Source organism: Ictidomys tridecemlineatus, chromosome 11 (assembly GCF_052094955.1).
Source record: "Ictidomys tridecemlineatus isolate mIctTri1 chromosome 11, mIctTri1.hap1, whole genome shotgun sequence".
Lineage (NCBI taxonomy): Eukaryota > Metazoa > Chordata > Mammalia > Rodentia > Sciuridae > Ictidomys > Ictidomys tridecemlineatus.
This window is the reverse complement of record NC_135487.1, coordinates 58,615,103-58,639,540: the sequence shown is the minus strand read 5'-3', so window position 1 is coordinate 58,639,540 and position 24,438 is coordinate 58,615,103. Positions and strand designations below refer to the sequence as shown.

General features: G+C 32.7%; 1 protein-coding gene across 1 annotated transcript; it reads right to left on the bottom strand.

Annotated features, from left to right (window-relative positions):
• Positions 1-17,552: 17,552 nt before the first annotated feature.
• Positions 17,553-24,375, bottom strand: Fpgt (fucose-1-phosphate guanylyltransferase). The gene is made up of 4 exons (XM_005330678.5): positions 24,269-24,375; positions 22,871-23,038; positions 21,549-21,641; positions 17,553-19,382 (listed from the first exon to the last, which is right to left on the bottom strand). Exons 1-4 carry the CDS (start codon positions 24,348-24,350, stop codon positions 17,926-17,928), a joined length of 1,800 nt encoding a protein of 599 aa, XP_005330735.2. The 5' UTR covers positions 24,351-24,375; the 3' UTR covers positions 17,553-17,925.
• Between the last annotated feature and the right edge of the window lie 63 nt (positions 24,376-24,438).

Genomic DNA, 24,438 nt, shown 5'->3' with positions numbered 1-24,438 from the left:
TATTAATATATTCCTTAGAGTTTTGATGTGGCCTATCTGGTTGCCAAGCAAATAAGAAAATCACTGTTTCAAAGATAATAAATCAGAATTATTAACTGGTTTATTTTTAACTTTTTCAAATAAGCAGTACATGATTTATGCTGAAACTGTCATTTAAATGAGATATTGACCATTGCCTTAAACTGTTGCAACTATTCTATTTCACAAAATTGATTATATTTTTAAACAATGTATTTGTACATCTCCACAAAAATAAATTCACAAAATTCTTATTTTTCCAATTTATTTTCCACTAGAGTTTTTGAATTTATGGTATAGAATTATAAATTACATCATAAATCTGAACATTATTGAGGTAATATTCAGGTAAATCCTCTAAAAAATAGGACTTGAAAATATAATGAAAATAAGATATTTATATTTAAATGGGTATTCTCAGTATCTCTGTGAGAGTATATTAAAGAAATGTAAAAACAACATTGATAGTTTCATTTCCAGTGGTAAATACAAAGAATTTAATCTTTTTTGTGCCTTTCTTTGTTGGTAAGTGAGCATGAAGTAATATTTGTTAAAGGATATAAATTCACTAGATGCAGTAGTGCACACCTGTAATCCCAACAATTTGGGAGGCTGAGGCTTTACAATCACAAGTTTGAGGCCAGTCTGAGCAACCTAATGAGAACTTGTCTCAAAATAAAAAATTAAAAAATGATGGGGTTGTAGCTTAGGGATAAAACACCTCTGGCTAAATCCCCATATACTTGTCAGGGGACAGATAGAATGGTGGGAGTACAAGGTTAAGAGAATAATTCTATAGAATGGGCTCACTGCACTGACTCCTACATGCTTTCTTTGCCAAAAAGCAATTTGCATGCAGCCCTGCCTAGCCTAAGTGAAGAGAATATGTCACATTCCTCAGCATACTACCTGTAATCTGCAAGGAAATGCAGGACAGAAATAACATTGATAAGAGGAATCCAAGTTACTTTGAAGGGAGGGACTTTTGTGATCCTTTCCAAAGACCAGATTCTAGAAGATAAGGATAGTTCACCTCACCATAAAATATGTAAGAATGTTATGATTAAGAATCCAATTAGAACTAGTCAGCATGGGCCAAGGAAACCTAAGGTTGCCATGGCAGTGGGGACTGATGTCACCCTGCTGTCAGAAGTCAAGAGGTAAACCTGGATAGGACTCTCTGGAAATTTCTCTGAGGTCCCCAATATAACACAATCCCTTTCCTGAGAGGACCCGCTCTCTTGAGAGTATCCCCTTTCCGTTTTCCTATTCCATCAATATACTCATTTCAGACATGTTATTCTGAGCAACATGTCTGAAATCTGACTTATTTGCAAAAACAGGGATTTGAAAGCAGGGTGAGGTCTTTGCATTGCTTCAGTTTCTTGGAAGGCCCTTGTCTGTAACACCTCCCTCACCAAAAAGGACTGGGGAAATGTTACTCAGTGATAGAGTGTCCCTAGGTTCAGTCCCCAGTTCTAGGGGCAGGGGGGATATAAATTCAACAGGAATAAGAGTTACATTTCTGTCACTGGATAAAGCTTTCTTTTCCAAATTCATAGTACTTCTTTCAATTGTCAGGTTAGCTCTTCACTGATGGATTCATTCAGTTACCCACTGAAGTATGTGTTGTACCAATTACTCCAAAAAGCTTCTGGGGATCAAGTATGGGTAAGTGAACAGGAAACTGCAGTATAGCGTTTGTATTATGATAGAGATACATGATCGGTGAGTCTGATAAAGACTGGATTCCAATCAGAAAAAAGTTTCTTTGATATATCAAACATTTAGAGTAACATAATAACTTAGGACCCTACCTTGCCTTTTTCATCCTTTCTTTTCTTCTTCCAAGAGTTGATTTGCTTAGGAAATGACATTGTGGTATAATTGTAGTTCAGTTAATGACTAATTATTGTTTTGGGCAAATAACATTTCCATGCCTGAAGTTTGTCATTCGTAAAACAGAGTGGAGGATAAAAACAAAAATAATTAGTTCTACTTATATTGAGTTAGTTTCCTTTTCAATTAACAATTATCCATCCATGGCTGTCCTTCAAAGTGAAAAGAAAGCAAATTTGATGCAGGGTACACAATTATTTCAAGGTTTAAAAGTGGGACTATACAAGGTGGTTTTCAGAGAATCCATAGACATGTGGTTAATTATTTTGTAGCTGATTTGATGAAGAGATTCTGTTGGAACCCACATGCGGTTATTTCAGTGATTGTTTCTTTATATTTTGCTGCAGAAATCTCCAGGGAAAAACAAATAGTTGGATCTGCTAGAGTGTCCTGTATTTTCAAAAGTTTTAGAAGTCATTCAGGGTAACCTTTAACTTTGGGAGAATTCTATAACTGCTTTTCTCAAATGTTGAAGGCCATGAAACCAAAGTGTATTATCAAAGTACCATGTCTCTGGGTTCATATATAATCCTGGAGTTAGCCTGCTGAGTGTTTCCATATGACCAATTCTTAGTTCCTTCCTGCAGAGACAGTCTTAATCAACCGTTTTTTCAAGCATAGTTACCATTATTATTTGTCACATCTTTTCCTAAATCTTTTCAATGGCAGAATGGTAATCATGCCATATCCTTTTTGTACCTGCCCCCTTCATCCTACTTATCACTGCCGCAATGCCATAATTCTTTCACATGTGCTCAAAGGTTTGGCTAACCCTTGCATCACAATGTCCATTTCAACACCCTCAAAACCAGAACTGACTGATTCATTCATAAACTATTATACATTTTATACTTTTAGTTGTAGAACTAGGCTGGCTTCCTTCACTGCTGAAATTTCACCCATATAATGTTGAACATTGGGAATAAATATTTAATGAAGCATTAGGAGTTAGTGTAATGCTATTGGAGGCATAGAAAGTCAGTTTTTGCCCACAATTCCATTTGGCTGGGTTGAGGGTCAGACAGCGTTCTGACTTGGTTTTGAAGGGACTATTGTCTCTAAAGCTAAATTTTCAGGGAACTTGCTATAGCAAGTAATTTAAATTTTCAATTAGAATTATTGAGAAAATTACACACTACACACTTTTGCTTACAATTTTCTCCCCTTCTTTAATATGGGTTATCAAATCTTTAAGTCTAAAGAAAAATGATAAAAAGACATTTCCAACATGGGGTTTTTTGATGTCTAGTTTTATTAAGTCTTGTAGAATACAATGGACATGGATTTCAAGTCTTCAGTCTCATTGTTTAAGGTGACTCACTGTATGATGCCATTTTCTAACTGCTGGTTAGTTTCCCAAGTCTATATCTAGGTTTGATTATAAAAATATACTCATATTTCTCTGCTTTGTACATGGATCCGGAGAAGAAATTATGGAGCTTGTGTAAAGTGGTACAAGGTATTTGAAATTTATGTGGACCTTAGGTATATCATAATGAGAGATAAGTGAAGGCTTGTCACATTGAGGTTTTCACAAATTAACTCCATCATTATTTTTCTGAACCTTGCATTTTCCATCATGTCCAAAAATCCATTTCAAGTAGTCATGTTATAATAACTAACTTATTACCTATGGATCCTCTAAAGATCACATTTCCTCTCTGAACTATTAAAGAAACTTTATTCTAGATAGTCTGGACATGTGTTAATCCACAAAATCATCTGGAGATGGTGTATTAAGTTTGCATCCTCTAATGTTACTAAGCATGGCTATTCTATTGTAACCATTTTTTGGATACCTAATCATATTTATATTTGGCAATTATGTACTTCAAAGGCATGCTCTAAGTTGTTTCTATGAATGCAACATCTACTTTTATTAAAGCACTTTTCACAGAAGATAGAACTAATGCTTCTCTCTCTCCTGGTATGTGAGGAGCCTCTTGAAAGCAAGGATCTTTGCATTAAAAGTAGCTTAGTACAGTGTCTGACAACAGATATAGTAAGATGTTAATTGGCTCGTATTTAATCAAATTGATCTAAACTAAACCAAACTGAAGAGGATTGAACCAATTGAACTGAATGGAATCAATCCCTTCAATAAGAGAAATATTGCTAAGGTCTTGAAAAGTGAAATATAGATGAAGTTATTGCCAATTCTTCACTATAAGTAGCATTTTGAAATTATAAGCAGATTTTAATCTCTATTTTCCTCATTTTCATTCTAAATATTTACCTACCCATTAAGAACTTTTTGTTATCTGGAGTTTATTAGCACTAGTCATTAATACAAGATGTTTGATGCCCTGGAAATAATTTATAAATGAGAATTTTTCAGGAAACATTTAAAAACTACAATTATCAGAACACACCCATGATCTAAATACAAAATCTGTGGGGTTAAGCCCTTGAATTAGGAATAAATATAGGAAAACTCCAAAAAGTGTTTGGAACACAGCTTGTGCACAAAAGAAATACACAGCAGAGTCCATGCCTGTAGAGTTTGCAACCTAATTTGATTGTTGATAATCTAACTTACTCTACAAAGTCATTTTGTTGAGACTCAAATGATTGATCCAAAAAATACATATATAAGTTAATAAGAGGAAAGAGTTAAGTTGGACTGGCTGCAGGAAAATTTTTGAACATGGCATGTCTCGAAATAGATCTTGCTACTTGTGGAATTTTCAAAATCTTAGAGGAAAAGGAAATAACTATTTAATCTCTAGCATATGATAAATTGAGAGTTTGGACACAATTTAGATCATTATATCACTTCAGAGGATTCACAGAAATTATTAAGATGATGTTCATTAAAATCCTTATTATTGCTCGACACAGTAAAACAAATTAAACAAAACTGATGGGACCAAAGTAATTTAAATTTCATCTTGGATATTTTCTGAGACTAAAAATTGATGAGGCTAAATTAGGCAAAGTCATAAATACCAAATGACAGAGAAATTATATATAAAGTAGCAGCAGTGATGGAAAATATGAAGAGGAAAGATGAAAAGTTTCAAAAGGAAAAAAGTGTTAAACCAATAGAGCTTAGAAAAGCTAAGAAAATCATAATTATTGGAGGAGAGAAGGATCTGGGGAATCGTATGAGCCAGTATTCTATGAGTGAGAGAAACAGGCAAATTTTATGTAAATTCATGGTAAATTGAGAGGAATGTTTAAAACAGAGGAGGGATTTTATAAAGAACATAAAAATGTTGTTGGATGCATGTCTATTGAGATTACATTTGAGATGTAATGTTCAGTGTTGGATACCTACCTTATTACCTTAAGAGAAAAAAAGATCAAAAAAATTTTTCTTGAAAATGAAGAAATGAATCATGAAATATACTCTCTTTGCTTAAAAAGAAAAATTGTACATATTCTCCAAATGTTTATTTAATAATTACATAAATTTCCTACTTAGCCAATTGATAGGCAGCATATTTTCACCATTTGGAGAGTTTTTTTTCTTTCAATTCCAAAACAATTTCTAATAACTTTTATCTGACCATCTCAGACTCACAATACTCTGTGCCCTTGGAACTTGTATATCTTGACTTTATTGTTTTAAAGTAGATCACAGTGTGTTAATGATATAGCTGAGAATAGAGCAAAAATGCTGTCCAATTTTTATGTTGCCTTTGTTGAGCTTTTTGCTTAACTAGAAAATTGTTTTTTGTTTTCATTCACAAAAAAACTTTGAAGATTATCTTATTCTTTAACTAATGTCTGATTATAGACCATAAAAGATGCATTTATGTAAGTATTTTGTTACCGATGTTATTTTTCTATAAAAGCCATGAAAGAAAAGTTTTATGAAGTGGAGTTAAATATCTGAACACATTCTTTTTCCTTTTTAAATTGCACTGACACAATAATGTTATATGGGGTGTCATCTCTGTATCATTAAAAACACCACTTGCATACTGAATTTTTAGTTCAGCACAGATGATTATAAACTTGTAAAGACAAAAGGTTATTGTTCATGTTTAAACAAAAACATTTTCCAGAAATACACATTTTAAGGAGAATATAAAATGCAGGATTAATCATTAAAGTTTCAAAGTCTAAATTTTTTTTTACGTTCAAAGTAAATATGCTTCAGCACAATGTCTGTACTATATTAATTACTCATGAAGTTTCTGTTTTCCAGTTCTCTCCTGATTCACTTTTTCACAGTTCAATTTGCATAGCTTATGGCTAAGCAAAGCTATCACATGAATCACCACTTTCCTTTAATTTATAGTGTTTATAAGGAAGTGATCTGTGGGGAGATGCTGAAATTTTTTCTCCCCTATTTCTTATAGTTCACCTGAGCGTAGAGTCAACTTTTGTCATTTGGCAGCCAAATACTGAGACTTGCATTTCCATCACACACACATGTAACTAAGTATACACGTAACTTCCTCTGTTATTCTCTCCTCTTCTCTGAAAGGGATTATTGATCTTATTTAAATTTCTAAGAAGGTATCATAATTTTGGTAAAATATTATGAATTAATCTAGAATTTTGACATTTTTCAGTCCATTCTGTTATGGTTTGTCTATGAGGTATTTCCCCAAAGCTCATGTATGAGACAATGTAAGAAGGTTTGGAGGAGAAATGATTGGGCTATAGCCTTAACCTAATCACTGAATTAAATTCTATTGAAACTAAATGAATGGTAATTTGGAAGCAGGTGGCTGGAGGAAGTGGTTCACTGGGGGCATGGCCATGGAGTATTTTCTATCAGGAGAGTGGAGATTCTTCTCTCTCTCTTCTTTCTTTTCTCTCTCTCTCCTCATCATGTGAGCTGCTTTCCTTTACCACACTCTTCTGCCATGATGTTTAGCCTCACCTCAAGCCCAGAGGAATGGAGCTGGTCTTCTAGGAACTAGAACTTCTTAAACTGTGAACCCTCAAATGAACTTTTCCTCCTCTATGATTGTTCTGGTCAGATTTTTTAGTTACAGTGGCAATAAAGCTGACTAACACTTTCATAAACTACCCTTAGATTGGGCTTCTTTTACAACCTACTATGCACAAGGCATTCTTGCTTTCCAAACTACCTAAGTGCTACTCCTGCTGCCAAAATATATTCTCCTTCTCACCATCTCTCTTCCAACCTCTCACAAAAATCAAACAAAAACAGGATAATTCCTATTCTTCCTTTAGGTCTCAAGTAAATTTCCTGATTGGTAGCTTTTGTTAATGCCTTCTGCTGAGTGTACTAATGACATCCTCTACTTTCTTTATTGTAGCTCTGGTCAGAATTATATTTTTTTTCCTTATTATCTAAACTGGAAGAACTCTGAAATACATTTAATTCCTATCAAAGTCTCTGGCACATAATTAATACTTGGTATATGTTTGATCACTTGAAGTTAGAAAGGGTAGTATATCTGATTTATCTATTTTAAATGATGTCCTTACTTTTGAAGAAATTATGTAGATTTTCTATTTCAAGATATACACATTAAACAAACATTTAGACAGCTTATGTTTAATCTGACTTTCTCTATAAAATATTTAAAGTGATTTATCATCTCTATATGAGGCATTATGCTAGATTCTGTGTTGTCTACCCTCATCATGTAGTTTATTTGACATGGACTTAAAGGATTGAGAATAGAGACATTTACCTTATTCCTTTTTTTTTCTTTCATTATCTTTACATTCCATGATCATAACATCACTGGAAAAATACATTGTTTACTACCACTATCCCCTTCAGTAATATACCACCTCTTCTACTAACAAAAATATACCATCAGTAGGAAAAATGTTGAATAGAAAGTCAATAAATAATAGAATTATAGTTGATTTTTCATATAAATGAGGATGAACTGATTTTTATATATTAGCTAAATAAAATATAAAATTATAATCAGAGATATAAAAGAACTAAAAACAATAAGGCTATGTATACATACGAAAAAACTTGAATTCAGACATATAAGTGGAATAGGGGGTAAGTTTTTGTACTAAGGCATTTGCCAAAAGCATATAGGACTTATGTTCTGAGAAATCAGAGGTTGGCCCAGGGCTCTCTCAGGTTTAGAATTCTCAAAGGGGAACTTTCACATATTCAGCTGGAACTCTCTAAAAAATATGCCTTCAGGTATGGATCAACTAGACATAAACCTGCCATCCATTATTCTGAACTGGGGGGATTATGGATCAGGCCGCCTAAGTGCTGAGCACAGCAGAAGAAAAAAAGAAAGTAAAACCAGGTTCTTGAGAAATTACAGCCATAAGTATGCTCACTTTGGATTTACTCCTGGGTATGCAGAGTCTGATAAGCCAAATAACCTCAGACTTGAATTTATTCTAAGATTGCTTTCAAATGACAACATCTCCCCTGTTTCCTAATAGAAGCAAATACAGTGATCTTAGGTCATGGGGAACATCTAGAAGATGCTTTATTATGGACAATGACCAATAAACAAATTTATGAAACATACAGAGCATACAACATGAGCTGAAAAACAAGCATAAGAAATGGTCTCTTAGCCCGTCTGTCTTGGTGGATCATGCCTGTATCCCCAGGGGCTCAGGAATCTGAGGGAGGAGGATCTCGGGTTAAAGCCAGCCTCAGCAAAAGACAGGCACTAAGAAACTCAGTGAGACACTCTAAATAAAATACAAAATAGGGCTGGGGATGTGGCTCAGTGGATGCCTGAGTTTAATCCTGAGTACCACCCCCTCCCCAAAGAAAAGTGATCCCTTACTGACTTCAGATATTTGGATCTGGAATGTCCCCAGAGGCTCATTTGTTGAAAAATTGGGCCCCAGTTCAGAGATGTTCAGAGGTGAGGCTTTTGGGAAGTGACTGGATTCAGAAATCTGAACTCACCAGTGAATAAATGCACTGATAGCCGAGTGGACTATGGAGGTGATGGAAAGTATAGGTAGTGGGGCAAGACTGGAGCAAGTAGGTCACTGAAGGTATGTCCTGGAGGGAACATTCTTATCTCTGGCTTCTTCTGTTCTTGTTCTGTTTTCCAATTGCCATGAACTGAGAGCTTTCTTCTACCCTGCCCTTCCACTATGATTTTTTTCCTTACCTCAGGTCCAGAGCAATGGAGTCAGCCAACCATGGACTTTTAAACAATCTTTACTTCTTTAAATTGTTTATGTCAGATATTTTTGACATAGTGATGAAAAAGGTTAACATAGTAGAATTATCAGATATAGTTTACAAAACCACAATCTTAGGTACCACATTTAAAGGTGTAAAAAAAATGAGATAGATATCAGTATAAATATATATCCAGAGGAGAAACTCTATAAAGCACAAAACAGACACGGAAAAACTATGAATTAAAAAATTTTTTAAATTAGAAATTATCATTTCACACCTTCCAAAATATGTTCATGAAAATTTTAAATGACTTAGTTATTTTTTTATTTTAAATTTGTATATACAATTTTAAACTGATATGAAAATATTAGAGCTTAAAAATATTGATCAACTTAATAAAAATGGTTAAGACTTTGTTATACATTTGAATTTTTAGAAAACTAAACAAATTATTTAAATAAACTATGTCTGCAAATTTAAACTCTTCTTTCCAAAACCGCAGTTTTTGTTGAAATCTCCTTATTTCAGATTTCTGATATTTCAGAAACTAATAAAAACTATATTGATTTTGCTATAATCCTCAAATATACATAGAATCAAGGTTCAATGCAAAATACAGTTAGCATTGGACACCTGTTATTCCTTTATTCTTAAATAAACTTATTAGGAGTCTGTGCTATGATGATGGTATATTTTGTGCACTTCTTGGAATAAATAATGTACATAAATCATTCAAATGCATATTCAGTGGGAAGCCATCTGGCTTCATGTGAATTTATGAATATTTTAGCTTGTTCAGCTAGTCAAAAGTAAAATCTGGCACTAGGGATTATCATGTAGATTTGTGAGAGTATTATAAAAATTTTGCTTCCATAAATCAATGATTGACACATCTACTACATTTTCTTTCTTTCATTATAGATTGAGTCCACTTAAAATATGTACAATATTGCATGATTAGTTTGAAAGTCATCATAATTCATCTTGAATTAGAACATGCATATTTCATTAAAATAGTTTTATGTAAAAAGGGAATCTTGGCATTGATTTGGACTTCATAAGTTATTGTGGTGGACACTGTGATGTGGCACCCAGATCCTTTTTCAATGACAGACCAGATGCTTGAGCTACTGGGAATGCTGTTAGTAGAGGGCCTTCAGGTGTTAGCCCCATTCACAGAAATGAAAAATATTAGAAGTGCCTCACACTTGCCTCAGTCACAAAGAACTACCTTTTCAAAGGTACCTATTGGTACCTACATGATGTGTCATATAAATCCTGGGCACACACATTAAATTTGGGACAATATTGAAATGTCTTCTACCACCAAAGTTCCTTTTTGGATCAGCCAATTGAGACTGTTGCACACTAGTTTGACTTCTCTCTTTTGTCCAATCTTGATCAATGTTATTTTCAAGGATACTCCATAAATATCTATGCTGTATTCTGAACTCTATCTCATATTCCACTCTAAAAAATCTGACCTGTAGCAATTATATAATCCTACTTCTTATTTGAAACAAGAACTGCCTAGAAAAACTCTTGGTAATTGTCTTCCAGCACTTTGTATTTGTGTTATTGGACAAAATTCTTATAAAAATATATAGAATCTTTCTTCCTTGTATAAAACCCACTTCATTATGCTACTGGTTTCCTAATTCACTAAGTAAAAATCTGAAACATGCTCACAACTTATAGAATTATACTTTTACCCTTTGCAAGAATTATAGTTTAATAATGAGGAATGAAGATTTGAGAAATCATTGCACATATGAGCTCTGAAAATGGATCTCTGAGAAGTGAATATGTATATAGAAATCCAAACACAAAGACCTGCTTTCTAGTGATAGGAGACATAAGGATCATGATAAGGAAACAGTTTAAACAGACTTAAAAGAGTGGCCAATGACTTTGGAAAAGAACCAGGAGTTGTGGGGGATCTTGAAGTCAATTAAAGAATATAGGTCAAAGAAGGAGTAGTCAGTTGAGATAATGCTGATGAAAGAGCATGAAGATGTGAATGAGAATGACCATTGCATTCAGCAAATGGGGGTCTTAGAATGTTCAGAACAAGCCCAGGAGAGTTGTGGTGGTGGAAAAGTGGGGCTAAAAGTCTATTTTGGGCTGAAGAATAAATGGCACAATTTATTCCACAGATATTAGTGTAAAGGGAGCAGAAACTAATCACTGAAGGGAGTTAAGAAAGAGGTGTTTTTTTTGCTGTTTTTTAACTGGAAAAATACAAGAATATTTGTGTACTGATAAGAATGATTCAGTAGAGAGGGGAAAATGATGATATAAGAGAACGAAGGGAGGCTGAGGCAGGAGGATCTTGAGTTCAAAGCAAGCATCAACATCTTAGTGAAACACTAAGCAACTCAGTGAGATGTGCTCTCTAAATAAAATACAAAAAAGGGTTGGGGATATGGCTCAGTAGTTAGGTGCCGGGGTTCAACCCCAGTCCCCCCCCCAAAAAAAAAGAATCACTAGAGTGGTGTCCTCATAAAAATGTTACAACTAAATTGTCCCATTTTATTGGATATTATTGTTAAATTACAGTGCTTCAGAACACTCAAAATATATGCTTCACATTTAAGGATATGTAAACTCAGGAATTATCAAGTATATTTCTAGATTTCATTTCAGAAATTGTAGCCTGGGTGAAGTCACTGGTTTACTATAACGAAGACAGAGATAAGATTACACAGCATTACGGAATATTCTTTTATCACAGGAATAGGCAATGAAGTGCCTCAAACTTAGTTGATATCAGTAAGCTTCTATAGTTTTTATAAACTAAAATTCTCCTTACATAACTATTCATAGTATTCATGAAGTTTAGTCTAAGGTCCTTCCATCTCTATAAAAATTGTCATTCAATAATAAGCAGCAGAGGTTAGTATCTAGAAAAGGATTGTAATAATATGTGGTCAACCACTAATAACGAGCACTTTTTCATTGTTGTAGAATCACTTAATACTCAACTTTCAAATTAAAGAAAGCACTGTATAACAACGGTGCTAAAACCTTCTATGGAAAGTGGCTCTTGGTAATGAAAAGTTCTTTTAGTTCTGTTGAGTATCTGATTTGTCTGAATATGTGAAGATCAGCCTAGTGTTTGGAAGAGGGTTGTCAGCAAAACTGGGAAACCTATTAGAATGAAAACTTAATATTCAAGTTACTAGAGATAATGTGGACACAATTGGTATTCTAGTAAGGGATTGGTCAAGGAAAGAGAAAAAAAAGTTGTCAAAGAGGTACTTTTGAATTACAATAAAATAGCAAGTGAAGAAATTCTTGGTGATGAGGATGGCAAAGAATTTCTAAGAACAGTTATTTTTATACATTGTTGTGTTTTCATTGCTGTGATATATCCTTTTTTCTCCTACCACCTTTTTCTATAGCCACAATTATTTAGAGAAATATACTACACACAATATTGTGAGAAGGGATTTTTTTTTTCCTGAAGAGGATGTGGATACAGTTGTACAGAAAAGAGGAAAAGTTTAAGGTTCATATAATGAAAAATGCAGCTAGATTTTAGGTTATTAATTATGGTACATTTATAGTCTAGAGATATATAAATGATGACATAAGAAACATGAACAACTTCACAAATTGTTATCTTTTCTTATTGAACTCATGGCAAATATTTTTCTATTTAAGTATCATCAATTGTAACAAGTACAAAAGAATTTCACTAAAACTTCACTTTCTCCCTTTCTTACCCAGGCTAGTTTCCATAAACAACTCTTGATTTGACTGGATAATAGTTAATTAGGAATTCTATTAACTTTAATTTCAGTAAGTGATTTTTTTAAAGTTAAATTTCATTAAAAATTGGTGTCAATGATATATAATTAGTGAGTTTTATAAGCTGATATCCTTGTCAGTGTTCCTGTATATTTAATATTTGCACTTAAGAGTAGTTATGATCATAATTATTTTTTGTGTAAATTTTTCTAGGTTTAGGTTTTACTAAAAATATTTGAAACTTCTCGGAGGAACAGCATATTGGTGAATATAATTTACTTCCTCAAAGCCCAAGGCTAAAAATAATAGGAAAGAAACCAATCATGTAAAACTTCATTGAACAGTGCAACATTTCTCAACCTGCAAATGAAATGAACACTTACTCGATTTCAACAAAATTGTATTTTAAAAGATTTTTGCCTCAAGTGTAAATGCTTTAATTCTTGCCTGGGTAAATGCGACACTTTTTTACAAGGTAGTGGTAAATTAAAACTAACTTGAACCGTCTGACTCTTTTGCATAGAGAAAAGAGTGAATACAGATGAGTAATAATAAATTAAAATCACTCACATGTGCAGTTTACTTAGCCACAAAGTGTTGGCTTTTAAGAAGGATGGAGATTCAACAAGCAGATCTGTAACACATCATAAAATAGTGCCCTCAAAAAATAGACATTAGAGTTTAGATTGTTTCAGCAATGCATTGAAAAATAATAAATATGGCACAGATATCTGGGATATGACTCTAGTAGATGGACTGCACCAGTCTGCAATAATCAGAAATGAATTGCTGTGTTTGAATGGTTGAAATTTATAAAATTGGATGGGTAAGAGATCCTTGCAGCCAGAGGCTTCAGGACAGACTACTTGCCCAAGTACCCAGAAGGAAACATTAACTTTGTTTCAATTGCTTACTTGCGTGGGGAATAAGGCCCTTGGGGTGAAGGTCTTTAGAAACAAATATAAACAGTCAAATTGCTTTAAATGGATAATAGCTACTCCTCACAGGTATCTTTCTCTAATTCTGTAAGTATCAATGCAGTAGGTAATCATCATTTTTTATTATTCCTTCATATCAAATTTTAGCATAACCAAAAATGGTGGTCTACTAAACTACAGCCAAATTGTTAAGTTTGAATTCTATGGTAAGTTTGGTTTATCATGGCTCATACAGGTAACCCTGACAAGTACAGAACTATTAACTTTCCAAGCTGTAAACTGCCTTTTCTTATATACAAAAAAATCTACTCAGAAATTCCTGTGTAAATAAAGACAAATGGGAATATGAAGAACACAGTAATATGATAGAATTGAGCGCATAGATACTGGAGGGAAGGAGAATATGCAATGTGAAATAATCCCTGATGAAGTTAAATAAGTCAATTATGATAGTATAATTTCATTAAGTATAAACAATAAAAATTGTTCTTTAATCTCAAAGGAACTTGGCTTTGCCTAAAGAAAATTTAAAAAAAAAAACAGAAATTCAAGTTAATTTAAGTAGATAATAGTTGCTCTAATTATTACTTACCCTAAATAAATTCAAGATTTTTCTTTTATAATTCTTGGCAGAAATGAAAACTTGGTTATTCAACTGAACAACATCAAGAAGAGAATTTGAAATTATTTAGCATATTAATAATATTTTGTTCTTTTTTTCCTCCATCTTAATTCTGCTTGACTAAAGTTCCTTTTTTAATTTTTAAAAATTTGTTCTAATTAGTTATACATGACAGTAGAATGCATTTTGACATATCATACATAAATGGAGTATAGCTTCTCATTCTTCTGGTTGTACATGTTGTACAATCACACTGGTCATGTAATCACCTATGTACATAGGATAATTATGTCCAATTTGTTCTACTATTCTTCCTACCCTCATACCCACTCCCCTCCCTCATTTCTGCATCTACAAGTTATTCAAGTCCAGAGGGCATCATGGTATGAATGTGAATGGTGTCTCTGATTTTGCTGTATAATAACGCAAACATTCTGCCATTGGTAAAGTTTGATTTTGATTCATTGTTGAATTTGGTAGTCCTTATGTAACATTGGAAGATCTCAGTTGATGGTCAGCCAACTCCATCACTCTGGGCTTGAGGTGAGGCAGAACATTGTAGCTGAAGGGTGTGGAAGAGGAAAGCTGCTAAACCCAGGGCAGCCAGGAAGCAGAGTGAGGAGCCAGGGACAAAATATAATTCCCAAGGGCATGTCCCCAATGACCTAATTCCTACAGTCATACCCCAACTGCTGTTCACACAATAGTTCATTCAAATTATTAAATCAAATGGATTAATCCTTGATGAGGTTACAGCTCTCATAATCATTGCACTTTTGAATATTCCTATATTACCTAAAACTTGACCTATCTATCTCCAAATCAAAAGTCATTATTCATCATTAGCTTGTCAACAAGTTTACAGAATACAATTAGTTACAAGCAATAGCATTCCTTTAACCTCAGAGTATATGATTTAAGTGCTGTGCTTTTATAAAATTAAAATTATAAATCAAGAGGAAATGTACAATTTACATGCAGGCCTTTTTTATTGCTGATAAAATTCAGAAACAAAAACTATGAATCTTTTTTGAAAGGCTAAATAGAAAGTAAAAAAAAAATGTGACTGTCATAAAATTGAGCCACTTATCCAAAACAGGTCTCCCCTTATCATCACAGGGGTTTAAGAGTAAATTACTTTCTGAAGGTCTTTTAGACAAAATACAGACTAAAGTTCCTAATTTATCTTTTTTTCTCCACATTTCAACATATAAAGTGTATCATAGAATTGATATGTTTTAAAACAACTATTAGACAGGTAGCAATAGTAATGGAGTTACTTGTCATGTGAACTTAGTCATCAGTTGTAGATGTGACTGTTACTTCATTTGAGTTAGGTACAGTGTTGATACATGTGTGGTTCTGATACTACACACAAAGCAATACATCCCTAGGCAAGAGACAGGCATAACTTTTGAACAGATAACATTTTAAATAGAATGAATGTGTTGTGCAGGATTATGATAAAATTAAGATTAGGTAAACTATAATATTAAGCATTTAATGAATGATAAACACTAATTTCTGAAAGCTCTGAAAGTTAATCAATACATGTTTAACAATAGTTACATTTTCTCCATGGGAAGAACTTTAGAAACAAACACACACACGCGCACACACACACACACACACACACACACACACACACACACTCTCTCTCTCTCTCTCTCGCTATCTCACACACTCTATACTTTAGATAGACAAGTCATTTATGGTTACCAATTATTTTCATAACTAACATATCAATTTGTCAGACACCTCCTGCTGACTTTGAATTGAGGCCACCTATTTTTTAGGGACATGATTAAACTTTAGCAAAAATGAAACTTCATTTGTCAAGCAGTAAAGTATCAGCATCAAAACTTGCAGAACAGGTGCCTGGTATCTGCAAGTTGGTGTAAAATCTAGACAAAAGCATTCTAGGGCATTGTTAGAAATATGTAGCCTTACTAATCACTTTGATGACACAGAAGATAGTTCTTGGTGGAAATATGGGTATCAACAGTTGTGAATTGAAAGCATTTCAGAAGAGTTTGGCTCTGTCAAACTGCAGAAATATCCTCGTGAAATCTCCATATTTTACTTTTTGTTCCTTTATATTACATTCAAAAAATTAAATTATACAAGTCTATGCTTAAATGAATAGATCTCCAATAAACATAAAAATTATTCAATAAAGCAATATGTCATTCTTTATTGGTAGTGTTTTCTCTCAGTAAAACATAAACTAATAACAATTCTCATAATTAATAGCATTTTAAATTAGGTAAAATTATAGTCTTGAGCCTTTAATAAACAACACACACATAAAATTCTCTGAAAGCTCTAAATCAATAAATGTTAAAATAACCTCTATACATTTTATTTTCTCCTTGGAAAGAACCTTGAAAAAATAAAAATATGTCCATACATAAATAATTAAGGGTTTTAAATAAGTTATTTCTAGCTTACCAATTATTTTTATATTGACGTTAATTTATAAATAAAACTGGCACAGACTAGTTCTTATTCCAATTTAATTTAGAACACAAAACTGACACATCATGTCTGTAATTATTTATTAGAATTTGCTATGAAGATATTTCACTTATGTGCTTAAAACAAAATAGGAATATATAGACTGGGATTCTAGCCAATTTTAGTTACTTGAAGCTATTTATCATTTGTGTACTATCAGTTTTTTTTTTATACTTTTGCCTTGCTCCTTTTGTCCACCTTTTGGCCAATTATTGCTTCTCAGCATTGTCACTAATATGTGGTCAGAAAACAAAAATGGAAAGTAAAATCAGTCCACCTGGTACTTTAACAATTTTGTTAAAGTGAGTATTAGGAGAAGATGAATGTAATGTCCATGGTGAAACTGCATAATTGTCAGTGAACCTCAATTATTCCTACCACCTTCCCCACAGATAACTGATTTTATTTATGTATGTATACGTGTGTGTGAGCACGTATGTGTTTTCCTGCAGAATATAACTTCAGATAAAAGGTATAAGTTTTAGCAATACATGTTCAAGTATAAAAGGATAAAATAATATTTAGTTTTGTTTCATTTTGATAAGATCAATGAGACTCAATTTGTTATTATCAGAATAATTTGTATCTAGTTATTTATCAATTAAAATAATCTCAAATATTAAGCATTGATTTAATCTGAATTTGTCAGCTATGAATTTGTTTTTGGAAAAGTATTCCTACAGTATTTGGAAGACCCTGTAAGATGTCATTTTTATTAGTTTATAAAAATAAGACTATATTTGGGGAGAGAATAGCCAATAACACTTAGACTTTATTTGAACCAAAGTCCAAAAGAAGATGAATAAGTTCTAAACAGACTAGTGTTTAAAATTTCCTTTAAAACTAGTATTCATGATGTAAACAAAAGTGCTCCACATATACATCCTTATAAAAAGAAAATTACAATAATAAAAAACATCTAAAATTTATTTCTTTTCTGAAGTCAGTTTTAAAATATTCAATTAAAAATGGTTTATCTGTATTTTTGTGTTAAAATACTACAGCAAATAATACAATTTTCACTAATTTGCTTTACTAAATCCTCCCCAAAATATCTATGGACAATGCCTGTATTTTTAATCATGTTCATAGAAGGGCAAAGTATACAATATTTATGGTATCTCTAAATCAGACTGCTTTTTATTTATACTTATTTCTAGAAAAATTTGTTCCCTATATGCTATCATATCTTCTACATCTTTGTAGGCAAGCATTTCTTCAATTGAAAACAACTTATAGCTATTCAAGCTGAATGGTGAATTGTTCTTTATAGCATCTAACATTTTTAGCGATGTTATGACTGATTCACTCAAAGAAGAACAAACTGGGAAAATGCGAGCAGTCCACAAACTCATATGTGTCTTATTTCCCGAGAACAATTCTTCTGTAATTTTAAGATTCCAAATATCTAAACATGATAGAAAAGAGACTCCAAAGAACTGAAGTAACTTTACATCTAACAATGTTTTAACATTATTTTTCAAGTTGTCTTGCACTCCGAATGCCATGGTTGAATATGCTAGGTGTCCATTTACCTTCAAGCTTAAGGAACACACAAAAGAGTATGCAGGCACCACAGCTTTTGTTATGATATAAGAATTGCTAATAAAACAGTTTTCCCCAACAAATACATTAGGCCCCAATCTGGAATACTCTACAATTGAGCCAGGTGCCACAGAACATCTTAAATCCAATATACTTTGAATGATACAGGATGCTTTACATGAGCATTCTGGAATATCTGGAAGGATGCTAAAAGCTATGGACTGGAAGCCAAGCTCTGACTTTAAACTGCTCTCTGAAGTAAAATGAAACAAATATTCTTCAGTCGTTCCAATGTGATAAAATTTGGAGTTATTAAGAACAACAACATTTAGTGATGTTCCTTTAAGAAGATGAAATATTCTCTGCCTCATATGTACCAATTCTGATTCTTCTTTAGTGACATTTGATGTGTTTCTGGTGTATTCTATAGTTGCTCCAGGTCCTAAAGCCTGCAGAAAGTCACCATAGGCATCTATTTCACAGTTCAGTGTGCCTATTTCTTCATAAAAAGCAAGTAACTTTTTTGCTGATTTATGATCCATATAAAATACACTATCTGTATAGACATACTCACTGTCTAATTGGAGATAGGCAGTGTCACCACTAGCAAACTCCTGTTGACAAAAATTTCCAGGTCTACACACAGCATTAAATTGATGCATCTCTTCTATGCTGGGCTTATGAAGAAAACGATGGCAACATCTGTATTCAAGGTCCCTATGTTTTAAAGAATTTAAAGGATCTAAGACGAATACTCCATGTGTTGTACCTACCTTCACACTAGAAGGATGAGCTAAAGCAGTAAAGCCAGGTTTATCAAACTTAATATACTCAAATTCTCCAATACTATATAGTTCAATATCATCTGCACAGGTAACAAGAATTCCAGGATTCATATGTGGGGGAAAGTCAACGTACATGGCTAGTTTTAATTCCAACATCTGGTAAATGGGATTACCAAGTGGTAAGGCAGTAAAAATTTTCCCCAGAGCACTTGCACTTGGAAGGCGTTGACTGTAGCCGCCTATAAAATTTAAAAAGAATAAATATTTAAAAATGTATTAATATTTATAACATTTTCAAAACCCAGGGACATCCATTATAACTCAAATATCTCTAAATATATTTAATATATTCTATGTGTTACTATAATTCTAGAAAGGATAATGAAATCCAGATTAAAAATGAAACAGCAATTCTCCTGTAGCCATTTGATATAATACAATTTTAAAGATTTTAGTTTAGTACAGAAGTCTAATATATTATAGAGCCTGTAAATTGTTTTGAACATCAAGTAAAAAGGACTGTGGGCTAAAACTTGATGTTGTATCTGCATTTAAACAATAAATTTCAATTGCTCTTAAATTCACACATTAAAATTTTATTTCATAGAAAAAATTACAAAAATAAAAATGTAACAATTCCAAAATATAATTTTCTATTAAACTCTTATTTTCAGGTGCATCATTTTCCTTCAAATTATATACACTTAAAACATTTAAAAATTTATACGTACTTTTCATTTAAACAGGATTTTTCTTTATAAGTTGAGCATCATAACTTCTTAATTCATTGAAAAGTGTTCTCTTAAGTACTTTAAATATCGTATATCATTTTTATGCAAATAATTACAGTGAGAGGTAGCTTACCTTAGTCGAAAGAGTGATAAAAATTGAGTTCAAACCTGGTTCACCACTTTTAAGCTTTTTATCTTTGGACTTACTCCAAATTAGCACAAGTGAAATAACACTTGCCTTATCATGTTTTGTGAGATCAATAATACAGATAAAGCACTTGGCACTTAGTACACTGTTCAACAAATGACAGCTAATTATAATTTTCTATTTTTCCTTTTTCCAAGACTAGACAATAGTAAAATTTAGCACTAATGAATTATCTACAGCTGTCCTTCAGCATTCACAGAGACTGATCAAGACCCAGGAGGATATCAACATCCAATGACACAGTATTTGCATGCAGTATTCTCTTGTGTACTTTAAATCATCTCTAGTAAATTGTAATATAAAGTAATGTTATTAAAATAATGTATTAAATAGTTGCTATATTGTATTGTTTAGAGAAAAATGATAAGAAAAATGTGGGCAAATGTTTAGTACAGCCTCAATTATTCTTTCTCAAATATTTTCTATTCATGGTTGATTGAGTTTACAGATGTGGAACCTATGGATACAGAGGGCCCACTATATTTCTAACTATGTATTATTTTTTGGTGTCTAATTAAAATTTCCACTAAATTGGTAAGAGTTATAGTTACTTTTCTAGACTAAAACTATAAATTGAATTGTTTTACATTTAATTAGTCTAGAAACCAGAACTTGGTTGTACATTGTTCACATCATCTTTACAAAGAATCATGATCCTATATGTGAATCATAAGAAATGAAATGAAAAAAGCCTTAGAGACTATGTAGATGAATGCTTTTAAAATATATATGTCCCTGGACCAGTGACAATCCATGACAAAGTTTTCATTAGTCCTCTAGCATATAATAAAAAATAACAGAGGTTTTCATGTAACCATAATTTTCACACAATAAAGTGTATTCAAACTATTCTTTGTATAAATGCAAAAACAAAACAAAACAAAAAAAAACAAAAAAACCCCCCAAAACTACCCTTTATTCTGAAATTATGTTCTTTCAATTTTCTGTTTTAAAATTTCCTTATCTCTGTGTGTTTCCCCCTTGGTATACATACTTGAGGACTCCATGTCTTGTCACTTTTTTTTTTATGTTTTTAAAACTCTAAGGATTACAGCCTTTAGTTAACAATAATCAGACAAAAGTGCTAGACTGAAAGTTTTAGCAGAAGTCTAGTAATAATAGTGCTAAAATCGCCTGTTCCCCACAGCAAGAATCCCCTCCAAAGAACTCTTGAGAAATGATCATATTTCGATGAGTTCCATTTAAGGAAGAATAATTTTCTACATGCATATGAAAGACAAAACAATATCCATGAAAAGATGATGATGTATGAGATGAATAACTTTTACAATAAACTTTGTGAAAATCATTGTACACTTATTACCTAAAATAGCAAGAAAAGTATAATTTTTTTCAAAGTAAAATAATTTCAAAGAATAAATAAGACTAAAGGGAGAAACAGTCCCCAAGGTAACAGAGGTAGAATAATTCAAAAGAAAATAAAATTAATAAAGTTATAACTTTACCAGAGTGAATTAACAGGATAGTAAAAGAATTCCATTTATCTCCATATAGCTTTTCCAAACATCGAAGAGCACAAAGCGTCGATCCTCCATTTCCTTTAAAATCAATAAAAAGGAAGACTTGTTTAATAGAAACCTACTAAAATCAAGGTTATAATTTTAAGGATATGCTTATTTTAAAGATAAGGATAAGAATATGGCTTTGGCTAAAATTGACAGCAAAAGTACTGGTAAAAAAATAAAATAAATATATGCCATAGCAAGTAAGACAAATGAATATCAGTAAAGAAACCTAGAAAGCAGCCCTCAGAAACAAAAGATTTGCTAATATTCTCCTTAAAAGTAGTAATTAAAAAAATGCTAAATTACACAATGTTTAACACAGGAAGACTGAGACATATAAACACAGGGAGTTACAAATCATAAAATTTATTCTATTGATTTGTATTTTAATAATCCTATGTGACATAATAAAATTCACAAAAATCTAAAAAGATTTTTAGGACTAAAAACCATCCCAAACATAACAACCACACTAGTTATAACTACCAACTAGGCAAGATCTGTACCTTAGATTCTTATCTATACAATAGAATAATACAAGGACTGACCTCATTGTTGATGGAATGAAGACAACACTGGCTAATAAGAACAAAGCTAGAATTATACACATACATGCTAGTGGCTAGGGACTTCAGCTTTAAGTATCATATGGAAAACAGCCTTCAGAAAAACAGCATTTAATTTTATTTGCAAAGAAAGAAGGAAGGTCAAAGAACAAAGCTGACTTAAACTGGAATTTTCAAGTAAATATTCTATGATACTTAAACCACTAGACTTGTGTTCTTTACATTCTGTGTAATGTTCTAAAGTGACCATCTATATATGATGAATGTATGTTGTGCATTGTATTTTGTGTTCGGCATTGTGTTCCCAAGTGGCCATCTATATATGATGTATGTATGTATCTATTTAATTTTTTTTTCTGATTTGCTTTCTTTATGTAAATTTCTGAAGAACAGAAGGTTTGGGAGGCACCGTAAAAAGTCTACTGATAATGTCCAAAGGAGTACTTACTAAATTTCATTAAAACTAATAAAATTCTCTTTCAAATACATTCTGGAAATTTTCCACTATAAGTCACAATGGATTAAGAACAGTTGCTATGCCTTTTATCTTTCTTTAGAAAGGTCAATTTACATTCAAATTTTAAAGTTTGTAAAGGCTATAGGTGGAGCTTATGAACTATAAACCCTGAAAAGCTTTTCTTCAATTATTATTCTGCCAAGAATCTTGTATTATAAACCTGTTCATAAAATGCATACCAATTTTGGCTCCAGCAGGATCAACAAAAACATGATATTGAACTCCAAGGGGTAATTCCTTTCTTTTCAGCTTTTTTGACAGCTGTTGCCTATAAGCAAGTTCCTGCTTTTCATCAGCTGCTGTTATTGCAACTATGTCCCAGAATTCTCCAGCTGCCACAGGTTTGCCTATTTGGGAAAAGCAAGAAAATGATAACAAATATTATCAGAATTCTCTACCTGTTAAAAGTTTGCCTCTCTTAAGGGAAAAGAAAAGATAACTTCCATAATTCTCTTCAAAAATGCATCTTCTGCATTTGAAAATTAGGGAATAATTACTGTCCTGTTTTTATGATTAAAATAGTTCTAATGAGGACTGCTCAATTTTTTTCCCCTTTCAGGGTTTACAGTTTATTTTTTAAGAAATTCTAAAAGATTTAATGTTTCTTGATTAAGTGGGGTTCTTTTTATTTTCCAAAGACTATTATTTCAATTCTTAAATAAGAATAATACACAAAGAATCAAATAATTGAGTATCCTGCTTTAAAAATCAGTTCTCATCTATCAGAGCCACTTAGGGCTTGTTGGCTAAGTAACATTCAATCCAACGATCTATTTCTTCAGTGTTGCTGTTTATTACTTCACTTTTTTATTCCGTTAATGAGAGTCATGGAAGTTTACATAGGCTATTGGACTATGACACGAGGTACTGCATAACATAAAAGGTCCCAATTTTTCTGATGAACTCCTTAAAATACAGGCTGCACTTTTGGTAAACAGTTTGAGTCACTTCTTTATCAATAAAAAGGGTTTTTATTAGCTAACAAACAAGACCTGTAAGCTAGGGTTTAATAGCGTATAATATTTTACTGTTATCCAAATATTAGTAGTTTTTAGGCAATCATTTATTAGATAATTGTACAAGGAATGATAAGTGGCATAAGTAGTTTTTAAATACCGAACCGAACTTCCACTTAAAAACTTAAGCCATAATCCCTCCATGTTCTATTGCTGCCCTTCTCAGTAAGCATTTGCATTAGAGAACGAAAAGGTGAGGGATAGCTGTTAGGGAGTAAGGGCAAAATCAAATTCACTTATAAGGATCAAAACAGCGTGCTCCAGATATTTTCTAATGAACTAAACAATGCATAACTTCGATTTACAGCTTCAGTAGTCAGATTAAATATTTTCTCCTTCCTCCTCCTTTATTTTCATGTCTACACCACCAGGAATAAAGTTTTAAAAAGGCACTAAGCATAACGTAAAGAGAGGACGGTGACAAGCACTCAAAAGAAGTATTTGCCATTCCTGGGTCAGCAACTTAAAAGACTGCAGGTGAGAGGCAGAAAGGAAGTGACAACCCTCGGAAGACACCCTCCCTCTTCATTGCCCAGGAGATCTCAGTTCCTCCTTTGGTACCTCTCAGGTTTGAAAATCTCCGCAATTTTCGTTGGGTGGCTTCTCTCAGAGTTACGTCAAGAGGGACCCTAGCGCTGGCCATGGCCCCACCTTTTCCAGAGCCCGCGCAGCACAGCACGCATGCGCGGTGGGACGCCACGCATTCCCTAACCCGGTTAACGCTGCCCCGC

Coding starts and splice junctions, on each gene's coding strand:
- Fpgt (XM_005330678.5), bottom strand. CDS start 24,350: ATGGCCAGCGCTAGGGTCCCTCTTGACGTAACTCTGAGAGAAGCCACC. Junction 23,039..24,268: donor GAGATTTTCAAACCTGAGAG/GTACCAAAGGAG, acceptor TTTCCCAAATAG/GCAAACCTGTGGCAGCTGGA. Junction 19,383..21,548: donor TATCCTGTTAATTCACTCTG/GTAAAGTTATAA, acceptor TAAATTTTATAG/GCGGCTACAGTCAACGCCTT.